The sequence below is a fragment of the Podarcis muralis genome, chromosome 7 (genome assembly GCF_964188315.1).
Source record: "Podarcis muralis chromosome 7, rPodMur119.hap1.1, whole genome shotgun sequence".
NCBI lineage: Eukaryota > Metazoa > Chordata > Lepidosauria > Squamata > Lacertidae > Podarcis > Podarcis muralis.
The window spans coordinates 12,353,334-12,370,776 of NC_135661.1; the positions used below are offsets into that span (position 1 = coordinate 12,353,334).

At 49.1% G+C, this 17,443-nt stretch overlaps 1 protein-coding gene across 20 annotated transcripts in view; it reads left to right on the forward strand.

The window, feature by feature from the left end:
- Positions 1-17,443, forward strand: part of AAK1 (AP2 associated kinase 1) — a 109,592-nt gene that overhangs the window by 23,870 nt on the left and 68,279 nt on the right. For all 20 annotated transcript variants that reach the window (XM_028741152.2, XM_028741151.2, XM_028741155.2 and 17 more), the window contains exons 3-4: positions 16,213-16,331; positions 16,799-16,907. In XM_028741152.2, coding sequence (XP_028596985.2) covers positions 16,213-16,331; positions 16,799-16,907 — 228 coding nt within the window. The remainder of the gene's footprint in view (positions 1-16,212; positions 16,332-16,798; positions 16,908-17,443) is intronic.

Sequence of the window (17,443 nt, forward strand, 5' to 3'; positions counted from 1 at the left end):
ACTATAATAAATAATATGTGAATAAGTAGAATATTATTATAAATTCATGTCTTTGCTAGGTTCACAATTTACAGAACTTGAGATGTACGCTTAAGGAAAGATATTGGTGGAAAAACATTTAAGAAAGCAAAGAGTGTGCTGCACTAATTGATATTATGGAGATAATCAAAACTACACTTCTAAATGAAGCTGGTTGCGCAATGGTCTAATGCTGCACCCAGCAGGTTTTCAGGTGTGGTGCAAAAGTGGGGGTAGACTGAAGGCGACTGCCTCCCCTTAGCCAGGCTCTGATCTAACACTTAGTTTTCACTTGAGCAGAACAGGCCAGCTTTGAGAGCTGCTCTTTGAGTGTGCAGAGGAAAAAAATCTATTGATGATTCAAGACTCTACTTCAGACCTCTCAGGCAGCTGGGAAAGGCCTCTCCGTTCCGAAGACTAGTTGGGGCTGAATTTTAGTGTCTTGCTATGCAGTAGTCAATGATCCCAGTGATGAGTGGCCCTATTAATTCTGTGTTGCAGACTGCTGAGGGATGTCCTTTGATTGCATAAGGCACCTCTGGCTTGGGAGCTGATGATGGCCCTCCAGGCTCTTCCAACTGGCCCTCCGTGGGGGGCTCTCCCCAAGCCACACCCCTCACTGACCCAGGACTGCATCCTTTGCTGTGCTTGGAATGCCTTTGAACTGTGATAAAAAGCTTCTTGCTTGTCTTGGTGTGTTTATGTAAACCAGTGTTTCCCAACCGGTGTTCCGCGGCACACTAGTGTGCCGCGAGACGTTGCCTGGTGTGCCGCGGGAAAAATTAGAAAAATTCGAAAGATATCCGGAGAGGCGGCCTTCAGGCGAGTTTTAATTTTAATTTTCCTTCTCCCACTTAATGCCCCACGCTCGCCCGAGCAGCTTGCAGTCCTTGGTAACCACGGCGACCCGAGGGAGGGGAGGGAACAGGGAAGTCGAGGGAGGCGGCGAGCGGCGATGACATCAGTGGGCCGCGCCGCCTCGCCCTGGCACGGTGTGAGAGCCCCGGCTAGTGGCGCGAGCTTCAGAATAAGTGGGATCCGCGTGCGCGAGACCGAGATCGCGGGTAAGGAGCTCAGCCCTGGGCAGGAGGAAGCGGGGCCGCGCGTGCGGGCCACATCCCCACAGAGAGCGAGCCTCCCCCGGCCCACCACTCCGGGCAGGTCCACTCGCATGAGGGGGCGGCGATGGCGACGGCCGGCAGCTTGCCTGCAATGCCATCCCTCGAGCAGGCGAGGAGCCCGGAGGCTACCAGATGCGAGTCCTCTTTCCCACCCTGCTCGGGAGTCCAGAGCACTTGGTCGCATTCAGGATCTAGAGTGGGGAAGCGGGGCTTGTGTCTGGGCTGGACACATTGGGCTGCCTGTGCCGCTCGACCTGTGGGGAGAAATCAGGGTGGGAGTCACGACCGTGAGGCAGGGCTGCCAAGTGTGGCAGAAGAGGACACGGCCGTCGCACCTGTCCTTAGGTAGGAGCTTCTTCCGTGTTGACCTGCTGCCCTAAAGTCTTGGCTTTTTTCTTGGCTTTTTGGCGGTTGGCACAGAAGGAAGGCAAGGGGGAGGGGAAAAAATTGAAACTTACACTTTCGTGCGTCCCTCCCGGCGTGACGCTGCGCGCTGACGTCACGGGGCTGTAATGGTGGTGTGCCTCGAGATTTTTTTCATGAAACAAGTGTGCCTTTGCCCAAAAAAGGTTGGGAAACACTGATGTAAACACACATGCATATGAGTCTTGCATGCCTGGAATAACCTATAGCCACATAATCCATTGCATTGCTCACTTTTCCTCTGCCCCCATAATAATAATAATAATAATAATAATAATAATAATAATAATAATAATAATATATTATTTATACCCCGCCCACTCTGGGCGGCTTCCAGCAAAATACAGTGGTACCTCGGGTTACATACGCTTCAGGTTACAGACTCTGCTAACCCAAAAATAGTACCTCGGGTTAAGAACTTTGCTTCAGGATGAGAACAGAAATCGTGCTCCGGCGGCATGGCGGCAGTGGGAGGCCTCATTAGCTAAAGTGGTGCTTCAGATTAAGAACAGCTTCAGGTTAAGAAAGGACCTCCAGAACGAAGTAAGTACTTAACCCGAGGTACCACTGTATTAAAATACAGTAGTCCATCAAACATTAAAAGCTTCCCTAAACAGGGCTGCCTTCAGATGTATTCTAAAAGTCTGGTAGTTTTTCTCTTTGACACCTGGTGGGAGGGCGTTACACAGGGCGGGCGCCACCACCGAGAAGGCCCTCTGCCTGGTTCCCTGTAACTTGGCTTGTCGCAGGGAGGGAACCACCAGAAGGCCCTCGGCGCTGGACCTCAGTGTCCGGGTAGAACAATAGAACAATGGGGGTGGAGACGCTCCTTCAGGTATACTGGGCCGAAGCCGTTTAGGGCTTTAAAGGTCAGCACCAACACCTTAAATTGTGCTCGGAAACGTACTGGGAACCAGTGTAGGTCTTTCAAGACTGGTATTATGTGGTCTCGACAGCCGATCTCCGGTCACCAGTCTAGCTGCCGCATTCTGTTCCTTATGCAGCTCTTAGTTTGAAAAAGCTTCCCTAACTTAGACCTCAAGGGTAGAATCTGGTTCTCTGGTGTGCTTCCAAGTTTTGCTACTGGAGACTGTTTTAACTGATGGCACTACTGGTTAATCTTGGGTCCCCTGCATGTCAGGTGTGTGTGCATGCAGGGGACCCAACTAGGACCCCTTCCCATTCTTTAGGCCTGCTTTGCCTCTGGCACTAACTTGGCCTCTTTGGACAGCCAACAGAAATGAGTGGCTTCCAGCTGCACTGGAAATCAGGGTGGTCAGCTGTGGCTTATTCACTTCAATTTGTTGTTGGTGTAGGTAATTCCAGCATCACCTGTGAATTCTTCCTCAGGTACTTTGCTGGATATGAGAGAGTGAGTCTGGGGCATCATGTGTTTGGTGAGAATGGCAAACTGCTTTCAGCGGTCCCTGGGTGAGGTGACTTGTTTTCTCCAAAAGAAGTGGCAATGTGGGTCAAGGCCCATATTTCCTTGATTCTTATCTTGTGCCAGCGTTTATTTTTTATCTTTGACTCTTCCTTGAAATGCTTGAAGGGATTGTCATCTCGCCGTTGCTGAGCATGTAAACAAGCCCTCTGCATTCTGCTTGAGTAGCAGTCTGAACGGATTGGGGCTTATTCATGGGCTTTATATTTGCTGCTTCCAAACTATTGTGACAGCAGAGGCCTCTCTCTGTGTTGCACTGGATTTTGAAAGCTGAAAAGGTTATTGCTGGCTTAAGGGGGTATTTACATAGATCTACGTTAGCATTTTAATACAGGCCTTGGAGTTTTGTGCCTTCATTCAGTTTTGCCTTTTCATCGTGGCCATGGCAGATGCAGGCATTGTTGTAGTGCTTGTTTACCTGCCACTCACCCCAATCAAAGGGAACTGAGTAGTTCAAATATCTCCTCTGATAAGAATTTGTCAGGTGGATCAAGATATACCTCTTTGCTTGCTCTACTAGATTGGTTTCCCTTTCTGGTGCTGTGTAGATGAGCTGATAGTAAAGATCACTGAAACACTAAAAAAAGAGAAGGAAGGAAGGAAGAACTACATTTTTGCCCTGTTCACACATCACAGTAAACCATGGTCTTTGGTAAGCTACAGTTTACTGTGAAGGAACAGCATGATGGTGCATGCTGCTCAACTGTGCCCGCTTTGTTCCTCCCTTTCCCAATCTGAGTGTTTTAGAGTTGCATGTAAATCAGTACTTGTGGTTACCAAGGTTTGTTCTTTGCTTATGGTTCATTTGGGAGGATTGCACATAATGGAAAGCCAGCTGCTCTGGGGTTTATTTCTGAGCTTGGGACTTGGGAGAAGCAAAGAGGGTGTGACTGCATGCTGTCTGTTCCCTGTAAGCCATAGTTTATTTCAGACCATGGCTTACTGTGATGTGTGAATGAGACCAAATTACTACTGTTTAGTTACCGCCTCCCTGACAACAGTGAGCATGTGGAATGCAGTTTCTCATTCTGATGATGCAATTCCTTTCTGAGATTTCCATCTTCTCTGCTTTGCCTTGTAGCAAAGGTTGCCTGCCCTACATTGGCCTCTGCATTTTATTGCTGGCTTGGCATCTGTGCTCAGGACCACTCTGCAGCCCTGTGCTCTCTGCTGCTTATGCAATTGCCTCACTTCTCCTCCTATGGGCTTCTGATGCTGTTAAGCTGCCATTTAGAACGGCAGCAGCTGAAAAGGGCTTCTAACAAGCTGGCCGCGTGTTTGGGTCGTAGAGAGTTTTATTTACTACACATTAGAATTTTCCTCTTCTCACACTGAGACTTAAAGAGCTGAAGTTGTCACAGGGTGGACAATGCTTGGAATTGCCTTTTTCACCGTGAAATAATTGAGGAGGCAGCACAGAGAGCAGTGAAATGGTTCTGTGACATTCTCTAGTTGTATAACCTTCTGAAACAAGGGGCGGTTCAGATGCCTCTTGCTCAAAACTGTAAGATAAGGGCCGCAAGCACGTTTGCTGTTTCTGATTTCTGCTGTGATCTTGCTATGCAGCAATATAGAGGGGTTCTGAAGAACTTCTGCTTTTCAGAGACCCCAGTTAGCAATTAGATTTTAACAGGGGTCATGTTTTCAACAAGGACTGAAAGATCAGTACCACTGTCTCTGCTTGCTGACCTATATGCATTTAAATACACCCTCTCCTCTGGTATAAACCATGGCGGTGCCCTCCCCTTATACTGCTTGGATTTCTCCCCAAAACGACTGCCAGCTTCAGGCAGATTTTTCACTGGACCCCATCAGAGGTAGAAATATTTAAATTCCTTCTCCACACATTCCCTCTGGTTTTTATTAATATTACACAATAGTAAACACACACACACACACACACACACACACACACACAGCGAGGGCGAGAGAGAGAGAGTTAAATAGAACTTTGCACCTAACATGAAGTTGCATTAAACATCACTGTAGTTTGGCCCTGACCATAGCTGTCAAGTGTCCCTTATTTGGCGGGACAGTCCCTTATCCCAGCGCCATGTCCCGCTGCTGTCCCTTATTGATGATGTCCTTAAATAAGCTACCGAAGGTAATGGGGCCCTTTCTATGTCCAGCTGTGCTTTGTCAACAACAAATTGTTGTTGTTTTTTTTGTGTTGAATATATGCTATATGGTAATTTATGGACCTAATAGGTATCTAAAGCCATTTGCACGCAACAAAATATGTATTCCATCAAAGTAATTGTTGATCCCTTATTTTGGCTGCTGGTCCCTTATTTTCAAATCTGTAAGTTGACAGCTACGGCCCTGACTTCTAATTCTCCAGAAATGTGTTAACTTTATACATGTTGTTTCTAGTGGTGGTGTTAATTATCCTACTTTTCCTCTAAGGAGCTCAAGGTAGCATACATAGTTCTCTTCCTCCCCATTTTATCCCCACAACAATCCTGTGATGTAGGTTGGGCTGAGAGTAAGTGACTGGCTCAAGGTCACCCAGTGAGCTTCATGTCTAAGTGGGGATTTGAACCCTGATCTCCCAGCCCCAGTACTAAGAACTGCACCATTTTGACTCTCTTAAATTATTCTGCCTTCTGTTGTCACCCAGAGATTTAGTTGTTCTTAAAGCTTTATCCCACAAATTTATTGGTGAATCAAATACAGGTTATAGGTCTGTATGACTACGTACATCTCCAAGTCTCCAAAACCGGTGCTCTTCACAATACCACAAGCTATTTTACCTCCTGATAATAAAACCAAAGTGAGTTTTTGCAGCTCCGCTGTCTCTTGAAACAGTAAGGATGTGTTAAAGCACTGGGGGGGGGGGGAGTCTCTGGTATGTGATGTTGTGATCTCGATACCGGAGTGAGAAGCTTGGACATGAAGACGGGATGTCATGCTGTACTCTTTGTACCTGAAGGGACATTGCGTCTCTCTAACACAGGGATGGATTCTCTGTAATTGGTTTTGAAGTGGTCTGCCTGTCGCCCCCCCCCCCCCCGAGCTGCTCGCCACAGTCATCGTGATGACCCTTATCTACTCCTGGTGAGTGTGAGGTTGAGCACTCAGGGGAGAAAGCTTCTTCTCCTTGTTGGAGCTGGGAAGGTGGTTGGGGTCTCTTCCCCCTCAGTCACCTTCTCTCAAAGTCCCCCATTATATTCTTGTGGAGAAGCTGGTAAAATGTGGACTGATGAGGTATCTGTTAGGTGAATTTGTAGGTGGTTGACTGACAGAACCCAAAGAGTGCTCACTAACAGTTCCTTGTTATCCTGGAAAAAAGTGACAAGTGGGGTGCCACAGGGCCTGTTGTTGTTCAACATCTTTATAGACTACTTGGACAAAGGAATTGAGGGGATGTTGTATTCTGCCTTGGTCAGAGCACACTTTCAGTATAGTGGTACTTCGGGTTAAGAACTTAATTCATTCCGGAGGCCCATTCTTAACCTGAAACTGTTCTTAACCTGAAGCACCGCTTTAGCTAATGGGGCCTCCCGCTGCTGCGCCACTGCCGCACGATTTCTGCTCTCATCCTGAAGCAAAGTTCTTAACCCAAGCTACTATTTCCTGGGTAAGTGGAGTCTGTAACCTGAAGCGTCTGTAACCCGAGGTACCACTGTACTTTGTCCAGTTCTGGGTGCTACAGTTTAAGAAGGATATTGACAAGCTGCAATGTGTGCAGAGGAGGGCAACCAAGGTGATCAAGGGTCTGGAAACTAAGCCTCATGAGCTACAGTTGAGGGAACTGGGTTTGTTTAGTCTTCATAAAGGACTGTCACATGGAAGATGGAACAGACTTATTTTCTCTCCTGCTCCAGAGGCTAGGACTTGGACCAATGGCTTCAAGTTACAGGAAAGGAGATTCTGACTAAACATCAGGAAGAACTTTCTGAAGTAAGAGCTGTTCAACAGTGGAAAATATTCCCACAAGAGGTGGTGAACTCTCCTTCTTTGGAGTTTTTAAGGCAGAGGTTGGATGGTCATCTGTTATGTATGATCTAGTTGATATTTCCGCATTGTGGGAAGGTTGAGCTAGATAACCCTTGGGGTCCCAATGCTACACTTATATGATTCTATTATTGTGGTCAGATGTGTCACAAGAAGGCCTCTCCTCCTCCCAGAGGGGAGGGGTTGGGAGCGGGAGCAGCTTCCCTCAGGGACAGGGAGGCATACTCGGCTCCCGGCTCCTGATTGCTTCTGCTGCCACGCCCAAGCCTCCCAGCCGACCAATAGGGCCGGCTGGTGGGCAGGGCTAGCCGCATTTAAACAGCCATGGCAGCGCTCAGCTCCCAGTCTGTTCCTGCTTTCTTTGGCTCTCCCGCCCTCCCTCTCTCTTAGGTCAGCTTCTTTTGCGTATTGACCTTGCTATGGATTTTGTTTGGTTGCCTTGGTTGCCCAAGGGGCCTGGTAGGACTTTTTTTTTATCCATTTGGCAAATTGGCACCAGCCTCTTGGTTTTTCCACCTGCCTCGTAGCAATTCGTCACAACTTTCTGGTATTGGCGGTTAGGCATTGCAATATGTGTGCTGTGTTGGAGGATTGGGTATGGGCCATCATCTACCCCTCCTCTTTTGGGTATTCCGCTAAAGGAATCCAGTGGTCGTGGATCCTGTCCGATGCCCTGCTGGTGGCTAGGGCCATGGCACGACCCCCAGTGACGTCAGGCAGAGCTTCCAGTTGTATTTGCATCAACAAGCTCCGCCCATTGGTTGTTAACCCTGATATGACTCCCGTGGAGTCTTGTATTGCTGTTTCATCCAATGCCAATATTGGTCACATGCTGTAACCAATAAAAGTTGTGGCCTAATTTTGCCCATTAACCTAAAATAATGTGTCTCTGTGTCTTATTATACTCCTATGCGGGTGGCGGGTCCTCGACTCACAACTGATGGTTGTTGGCCAAGTTTGGTTAAAGGCTGGACACAGACGGAGAAATGGCAAGTGGCTTGGAGTAAATGCCACTTGGAGTGTGCAATGCCCAGTGCCTGATTCTCACTCTACCTTGGTTGCCTAGTTCCATTTCCAGATGATATACAGGAAGACTTGTGTGAATCTTTATAGTTTAGAAACGTATGCTGGGATGGTGCAATAGAATTTTCCATGCCAGATCAGTTGACCCTAATGGGGAGGGCACAAGTGCCACATTGTGTTGGCTGTGAAGTATTGATGAGGCAGGGGCAATGCAGAGAGAAACAATAAAGGGGAGGAGCTTTTCTCTCCCACGACAATGGCTGGACCTCTTTAGACTTCTTCCTCCACCAATGTTTTGGGCTACAGCTCCCATTAGATCCTGACAGTATGTCTGTATGAGAGAGTAGTTCAAAATTTCCAGGGGAAGACTGATCTAGTTTAAGTCTCTTGCCTTGGTGCCTAAGAAGTAGTCGTAGTTTCGTCTGCTAAGGAAGATTAATTTGGAGGTGCTATTTATTTCCTCCTTTCAGTTGGCTTGTTTGGCTGCCTGGATGCTTCTGAACAGTTTATGCTTGAAAGCTGTTATTTTCATGTGGAAAAAGCTGTTTGTTCAGCATACATCCAGCCAAGAAAGGACTGTTATGGTGTGGGTGTCTTTAAAATCGACCCAGAGGAAAATGGAAGCTGGGTATCATGTTTTGAAGTGCTGACAACAGATGTATATTTTAGAAAGCAATGTTTTGTATGGGCTTTTTCTGCTTCTGGAAAATGTATTAATAAAATGAAGTATTAATAAAATAAAATGAGCATGTTGACAATAGATCTGTGGAGTCATTTTCCAGCTACAGAAACACCAGTGTCTTGGTGGAAATATTAGGGAGAGGCATAAAGATAGACTTGGAATGGAAGAAAGTTTAATTGGCTTCCCACACAGTGTTTATCTGCAGCCCCATGAAAATGGGTGAGTGCACTGTCCCTGGAGCCAGGCTGACAGGGCTGGGGAACCTACTTGCCTCTTACATGGAGCTCCCAGAATGTTGCCCATCAGGAAATTTGGCCCTCTGGCTCAAAAAGTTTCCCCATGCCCTGATTTAAACTGATGTATTCTGAAGGTGGCCCCAAAGAAGGTGACAGTATGAATCATAACAAATTCTTAAGCATATGAGCCAATAAAATTACAGTTAAACCAATCACATTGCAAGATCTGGCAATAGACAGAGGGGCAGATCCCCCTGTCCAACCAACCAAGATCCAAATACACCTCCCAAAAATAGATGCATTCTTAAATGGCGGCAACTCTCAAAAATCCTCACTGCCACTAAGAGAGCACCAAACTGATCACGCAGCTTGAGGCATGGCCACAGTGAAGGTGCTCTTCTACGTTCTCACCAAAGGTATCTCTGGCACTGTTGAAACATGCAGTAGAGCCTCCCTGGCTGATCTCGAAGGACGAACCGACTCAAGGAGGAGATGGTGGGCCGGCATGTATCCTGGCTCTATCTAAGGCCTTTAGCATCGTTGGGGGGCGGCTACAGCTATCCCACCTACCTGGAAACCTTCCTGGTGATGCCAAAGGGGGCACTGATCTTTGGGCATGCTGAACACTATAAATTTAATCAGACTAACTTGATTCTTGGCTAATTTGCCATGGATTTGATAGCAGTAGCTGGAGCATCTGGGATGAAACTCTTCAAACCTCCTTGTTCTTTTTGCGACTGCCAGGAGGTGAAATGTTGCTACGCTGATTGTACTCAAATGCTGTTCTTTTGTGTGCCGTTACCTTTGGTACAGTGGTACCCCGCGAGACGAACGCCTCGCAAGACGGAAAACCCGCTAGACGAAAGGGTTTTCCGTTTTGGAGGCGCTTCGCAAAACGAATTTCCCTATGGGCTTGCTTCGCAAGACGAAAGCCCATAGGGAAATCTCCGGGACAGCGGGGAAGCGCAGCGCGTCTTCCCCACTGTCCTCGGACCTCCTCCGAAGCCTGGCGGCGGGGCGGAGAGACCTCTTCCCGCCGCCAGGCTTCGGAAGGATGCTCCGAAGCTAAAGAAGCTAAAGCAGCCTGCCGCGACCCTCTCCCGACTGGAGAGGTGACGCGCGCCTATGGCAGGAGCCTCCATAGCCGAGCGTCACCTCTCCAGCCGGGAGAGCGCGCGCGGGGCTAAAGCAGCCCCCCGCGACCCTCTCCCAGGTGACGCGCGCCTATGGCAGGAGCCTCCATAGCCGAGTGTCACCTCTCCAGCCGGGAGAGCGCGCGCGGGGCTAAAGCAGCCTGCCGCGACCCTCTCCCAGGTGATGCGGGCCTATGGCAGGAGCCTCCATAGGCGCGCGTCACCTCTCCAACCGGGAGAGCGCGCGCAGGGCTAAAGCAGCCCCCCGCGACCCTCTCCCAGGTGACGCACGCCTATGTCAGGAGCCTCCATAGCCGAGCGTCACCTCTCCAACCGGGAGAGCGCGCGCGGGGCTAAAGAAACCCCCCGCGACCCTCTCCCGGCTGGAGATGTGATGCGCGCCTATGGCAGGAACCTCCATAGGCGCCCGTCACCTCTCCAGCCGGGAGAGCGCGCGCGGGGCTAAACCAGCCCCCCGCGACCCTCTCCCGGCTGGAGAAGTGACGCGCGCCTATGGCAGGAGCCTCCATAGGCGCCCGTCACCTCTCCAGCCGGGAGAGCGCGCGCGGGGCTAAAGAAACCCCCCGCGACCCTCTCCCGGCTGGAGATGTGACGCGCGCCTATGGCAGGAACCTCCATAGGCGCCCGTCACCTCTCCAGCCGGGAGAGCGCGCGCGGGGCTAAAGCAGCCCCCCGCGACCCTCTCCCAGGTGACGCGCGCCTATGGCAGGAGCCTCCATAGCCGAGCGTCACCTCTCCAGCCGGGAGAGCGCGCGCGGGGCTAAAGAAGCCATAGCCCCGCGACCCTCTCCCAGCTGGAGAAGTGACGCGTGACTATGGCAGCAGCCTCTGAAGGATGCACCGAAGCTTGGCATGGGGGGGGGGCGGAGAGACCTTCTCCCCGCGCCAGCCTTCGGATGGCTGTCCTGAAGACTTGGGGTGGGAGAAGGGTTTTCCTTCCCATCGCCAACATTCAGAATGCTGTTCTGAATGTTGGTGGTGAGGAGGAAAAACCCTCCTCCCACGCAAGCCCCGGGAACAAAGGAAAAGCGCTGCGCGCCTTCCCCTCTGTTCCCGTACCTGTGCTGAAGGCTTGCGGTGGGGAGAAAAGTCCTTCTCCGCACCGCCAGCCTGGCAAGCGGTTTCCCTAGGAACTCATTAATTGATTTTCAATGCATTCCTATGGGAAACCGTGCTTCGCAAGACGAAAAACTCGCAAGAAGAAAAAACTTGCGGAACGAATTAATTTCGTCTTGCGAGGCACCACTGTATTAAGTTGCTGTTTTGTTGTTGCCATTATTTTTATTTCTTTCCTTTCTATACTGCCCTTCCTCTGAGGATCACAGGGCAGTTTACAATATAAAAACACAAAAATGCACAACATAGTAACAAACAACCCTTCCCCCACCACAGTATTAAGAAATTGTTTTTGCAGCTGCTGATTTTGTGATGCAGTGCTATTCTCTTTGTTGTAAGCAGCTTAGAGCGCGGGTGCTTTTCTGTGTGTGGAAAGGCAGCATACAAAAATGAAGTGATGAGTAATGATGACAAAGGCAGCAAGCGGGGCCTGCAACACATCGTATGGAGCGCAGCTTCCTGCTTTATGCCACTGGGGCAGGGGCTGCCTGAGACAGGGGTTGGGGGAAGATAGATTATTTCTTGTTTTAATTTGTTCACCACTTGAATGTAATAAACCTTGTTGTTGTTTCTTAAGGCTTTGACTCACTGTATTTTTACAGGTTGCCACATCTCTTCCTAAGGGACGCGGGTGGCGCTGTGGGTAAAACCTCAGCGCCTAGGACTTGCCGATCGTCAGGTCGGCGGTTTGAATCCCCGCGGCGGGGTGCGCTCCCGCTGCTCGGTCCCAGCGCCTGCCAACCTAGCAGTTCGAAAGCACCCCCGGGTGCAAGTAGATAAATAGGGACTGCTTACTAGCGGGAAGGTAAACGGCGTTTCCGTGTACTGCGCTGGCTCGCCAGAGCAGCGATGTCACGCTGGCCACGTGACCCAGAAGTGTCTGCGGACAGCGCTGGCTCCCCAGCCTATAGAGTGAGATGAGCGCACAACCCTAGAGTCTGTCAAGACTGGCCCGTACGGGCAGGGGTACCTTTACCTTTACCTTTACATCTCTTCCTGGCAACTTTTGCCAAATCTGCCTTCCTTTCCTCCATGCCATGGCGTTGCTCCCTTCTTCTCTTCCCTGAACTGTGTATATTGTTGAGCCTGTAGACAGGCCTGACCTGAAGGTGGGGATTGGAGTATGTTAGGCTATACAGTGGTAAAGGTACCCCTGCCCGTACGGGCCAGTCTTGACAGACTCTAGGGTTGTGCGCCCATCTCACTCAAGAGGCCGGGGGCCAGCGCTGTCCGGAGACACTTCCGGGTCACATGGCCAGCGTGACATCGCTGCTCTGGCGAGCCAGAGCCGCACACGGAAACGCCGTTTACCTTCCCGCTAGTAAGCGGTCCCTATTTATCTACTTGCACCCGGGAGTGCTTTCGAACTGCTAGGTTGGCAGGCGCTGGGACTGAGCAACGGGAGCGCACCCCGCCGCGGGGATTCGAACCGCCGACCTTTCGATCGGCAAGCCCTAGGTGCTGAGGCTTTTACCCACAGCGCCACCCGCGTCCCAGTGGTACCTCGGGTTAAGTACTGAATTCGTTCCGGAGGTCTGTACTTAACCTGAAACTGTTCTTAACCTGAAGCACCACTTTTAGCTAATGGGGCCTCCTGCTGCCGCCGTGCCGCCGGAGCACGATTTCTGTTCTCATCCTGAAGCAAAGTTCTTAACCTGAAGCACTATTTCTGTAACCCGAGGTACCACTGTACTTCCATTCCACCTTTAGAACAGATGTGTGGATTGTTGTACGTCATATGTCTGTTTACTTCCAGCACAGTCTGCTGGGAACTTCCGTTGTATATTGCTTCTGCTATACTGCTGTTTGCTTGGACATGAAGGGAAGCAGACATGTTTTTTCTTTGTTCCTGATGCCGAATAAACGCCTGTAAATATGCTTACATATGCTTCTGTCCGCCACTTCTGTTGTGAAAAGTTATTCACTCTGCTGATTAAAGCGTGCTCAGTCTCTGAAGGCTTTTGAGGCTCGAGTCACTGATAGATGCTGTTCCGAGAACCGGAGTTCCCCCAGCTGCCGGCTGTTTGCTGGAGCCAGCTGGGGGCCTGCCAAATGCCCCCGTCTCCCCGGACGCATCCCAACAGGGTAATGGTGGCTGACCTCAGAGAGGCGTTGCAGTTCCTAGCGGGAAGCAGAGTTTGGGGGCCCTCCTCTCTCACGAATGGTTGCAGGTTTCCCAAATGCCTGTCCCCTTCTTCCTTTCAGCTTTCCAATGGTTCCTGGGAGGTTGGGCTTGATGCAAAAATCTTCATTGAAATGTAGGCTGGGGTTACGCCGTGAGCTAGATTTTGTTAGCGTATCGTGCCTCTTTCCCCTCAAAATCTGTATGTCTTGACCACTCAGTTTCTGCGTTTGATCTGAAGAATGTCTAACTAACACTCCGAGGTGGCCTTGACACTGAATGTAGATGACATTAGCATCTGGGTGTTTTTCTTTGTAGTTGAGTGTAGTAAGCCCTGCTGCATACTTGGCAGGATTGAGAGTGGACAAGGATTATGAACAGTGAGAGTATGTAGGCTGCTGGGGCCCTCTTCCGAAGTGTTGTGTTCACCTCTGGTACAGCCACATCTGAAACAGCTGTGGTGCATCTCTTGTGGCGAGTCTCTGGCTGGCTTCTTATTTCAGTTGGAGGAGATGTGTAGGGGGTGCTGTGAGGCAAGTGTGGGCGTTCCTGCCTGTTGGCGCTTTGAGAAGGTAGCTTCCATCCAGGATAGGCTGCAGGTCCCTTAAGAGTACATAGGAAGCAACCTCATTACAGTGCCAAACCATTTATCTGTCTAGCTCAATAACATCTAGCAGTGCCTCCCCCAGGTTTTAGCGCTACCTGGAAATATCAGGGATTGAACCTGGGATTTTATGTGTGCAAGGTAGATGCTCTGCCACTGAACTATGGTCCTTCCCTTAGCAGTAGAACCTCCATGTTGTGAGCTATAGATGATAGTGGAAATGATGCCATTGTGTTGCCCTGGGGAGGTTGATATGCATGGAAATCCACCATAGCATTGGAGAACTGTAGAGTTGGAAGGGGCCTCAAGCATCATCTAGCCCAGGGGTCTGCAACCCGCGGCTCCGGAGCCGCATGTGGCTCTTTTACACCTTTTCCGCGGCTCCAGGGCGGATACTAGCGAGGGGAGGAGGCGCATTGTGTGCCCCGACACTCCCCACTGTGGCGGGCGCTGTACTGGCTGTGACATTGCATGGGGCGGTGCGTGCGTTAGTCATGCACCGTCCCGACGTCACCTTCCCGCCCGCCCGCTACATTGTAAGGGGCATGTACACTGGTCACTGCATTGAAAGGGGGCATGTACGCTGGTCACTGTTTTGAAGGGGAGTAAAGAACACACACACAAAAAAAGGTAACTTGTTAACTTAACGTTTATTTCTATGAGGAGGAGTAATTCTGAGGGGTCAAAAAAAGAAATAATAAAAAAAAGTGACAAAAAGTTATTTTTATAATGACGAGTTTTGCAGCTCCCGGTTTTTTTTTCCTCTTCGGAAACGGGTCCAAGTGGCTCTTTTTGTCTTAAAGGTTGCAGACCCCTGATCTACCCCGACTGCCTGCAATGCAGGAATTACAGTTAAAGAATCCCTAACAGATGACCACCCAACCAGTGTTTATACTGCAAACCTCCAAGGAAGGAGAGTCCACCACCTTCCAAGGGAGCCAATTTCACTGTCAAACAGGTCTTAACACCAGAAAGTTCTTCCTAATGTTTTTTGTCGGAATCTCCTTGTAATTTGAATCCATTGGTTCAGGGCCTATAATCTGGAGCACCATGGATTGAGCTATCTTCTAACCTGGATAAAAGACTGGTATTGGCAGAATTGAGGATGTCCAATTTTGGGTTTCTTTGTTGCTGGTCAAAGCAATGGAAAAAGCAATGGGAAGATGCTCAATAAAATCTCCAGGGCAGCTCATCAGGGGGAAAGAAAACTCTGGCAGAGATTGTGAGTTACCAACTTAATGGCATATGGACCTCGTTTGGTGCCCTTCAGATGTAGGTAGACTATGTCCCACAACCTCTCACCATTGGTCTCCCCTTTCCTGGGGCTGATGGGAGGTGCAATTCAAACATTTGGAGGGCACCAGGTTGGGGAAGGCTGGTATAAACAAGACTACTGTACTGGGTTCCTGGTTCTTCCTGAGAGATGATGCTTCCATCACATCTTGTGCAGCAGATTGTTATAAACATGGTGCACTGTAGGAATGTTGATTGATTGTGGTTTGGCTGTAAAAGTTGTGGCTTGTGGAGTGAAATTAATCAGTGTCCTTTCACTGTGTTGTTGTATGAGTTTTGTTCCGAGGCAATATCAACCAGAGAAGTGCTAGGAGTTATTCTGTTGTGGAAGACCAAGCTTTTCCTCTATGTGTAGAAATCAGTTGCTGTCTGCTCCTTTCATAGATTATCAGCAGTGAAGCTGAGAAAGGAGGAGTGCTTGTTCAAGACCACCCAGTGAGTCCCTGGCAAAACCTTCCATGTCCATGATGCCTGAGGTCCTGTCCATCTGTCCTTTACCGTACACCAGCCTCCCCTAACCTGGTGCCATCCAGATGTTTTGATTAAAAACTTTGCCCTTCAGACTCTCTCTCTCTCTCTCTCTCTCTCTCCTTGCATGGCTTTGTGATTCAGTTGCAGGGGCTCTGCAGAACTGCCCACCTTCAGAGGATGCTACCCATTGCATTGCCGCATGAGTCATTGTTTTAGATGGCCAGGACTTCCAGGAGGCACACCCAGAACAGTGACTCATGCAGAAATAATATAGGGCAAACTACACTGAGCAGAGGTGGATTCTTGTGCTCACATGTTCTAAAAACAATTCCTCTCCAGTGCGAGAGTTCCTCCAGTTTTAATTCAAGGATGAAAGTTATCTTGGTTGCCTAGATAGCCTTATCTCCTTCCAGAGCGCTTGGATTGATTTTCTGCATGGCTCTCCAAGGTCAGGGCTGCTTAGTTTCAACAGCAAAATTGCTTGCCCTCAGATTTCAGACAATCTTCTAAAATTGCTAGCTGAACTTTTGCACATCTTGTGTCCGCAGGTGGGTTTGCTATTGTTTTTCTGGTGAGAACCAGCAATGGAATGAAATGTGCCCTCAAACGAATGTATGTCAACAATGAACACGACCTACAAGTCTGCAAACGGGAAATTCAGATCATGGTAAGCCAAGGCAGGACTCAAAACTCTGGGAGTTCTTGCAGAATGTTTTGGATAGATACTATTGCATGGATTGGAAAGTTGGGCCTTCCTGTTTGACAGATCTAGGAGGGAAAGAAAACCACTCCTGTTAGCACTGCTACAAAGCCAGCTGTTGTTTTAAAAATGTAACTGCTTCTTTAAACTGAGTAACGTGAGTGAGGGTGGGAAGTTCAGGTGTCAGAGTTTGGCCAGGATATTCTAGAAATACAGAACAACCCAAAATCATGTAGCAGAAGTGAATTTGAATTTGAAAAGTTATTGGATACCCAGAGAATGAGGAGAAGCAAAGTAAAAGGAAGAGAGTGATAAGTGTCACTGGCATAATATGTGCAGGTAGCTTAATTCTGTTTCAAAGTTTGTTTACTTAGATGTAGATTTTTCTGGTTGTGACTTGCAGTAACCAGTACCTCTTCTCTTACTTTTTCCAGAGGGACCTTGTGGGACACAAGAACATTGTTGGATATATTGACTCCAGTATAAACTCTGTGAGCAGTGGGGATGTCTGGGAAGTCTTGATCCTCATGGATTTTTGCCGAGGTGTGTACTAGTTCAATGGAGCCATGTTTACAAACCTGTATGGTATGACTCCTGTTCTCAGAAGGCCTGCACGATGTCCAGATATTCAAAGGTTTGTCTAGATCGGAGTGCTGTTCAAATGCAAGAAAGTGCAATGGAAAAAGATTCTTGCCTTGAAAATAAGTTCACAAACAATACTAGCCCACAAGATTTACCCCACCTCTGGCAACAAGGCAAGCAGTCATTACCAAGCCATGCTTAGAAGAGAACCTTGGAGGCTCATCACAACTCACCTCAAAGGAACAAGCAAGCTCACTGGATTATTTTCCATCTCAGATTGGAATAGGGATTTGGAGAATAATTTTTAGCCCTTCCCTATGCAATGTGTTAGAGCTGTGTTGCCCCATTATGTTATGTAGGAGGAAAGTCGCGACTGCAGGCATAATTCTGCATAGGGTGCTGGGATTCTAGGGCAAAGCTTTTGGGGCATGCGGCTGAAACCTCTTGAGGCACCAAACGTTTCTTAGAAGCAGCTGTGTTCATTTGCAGAGATGGGA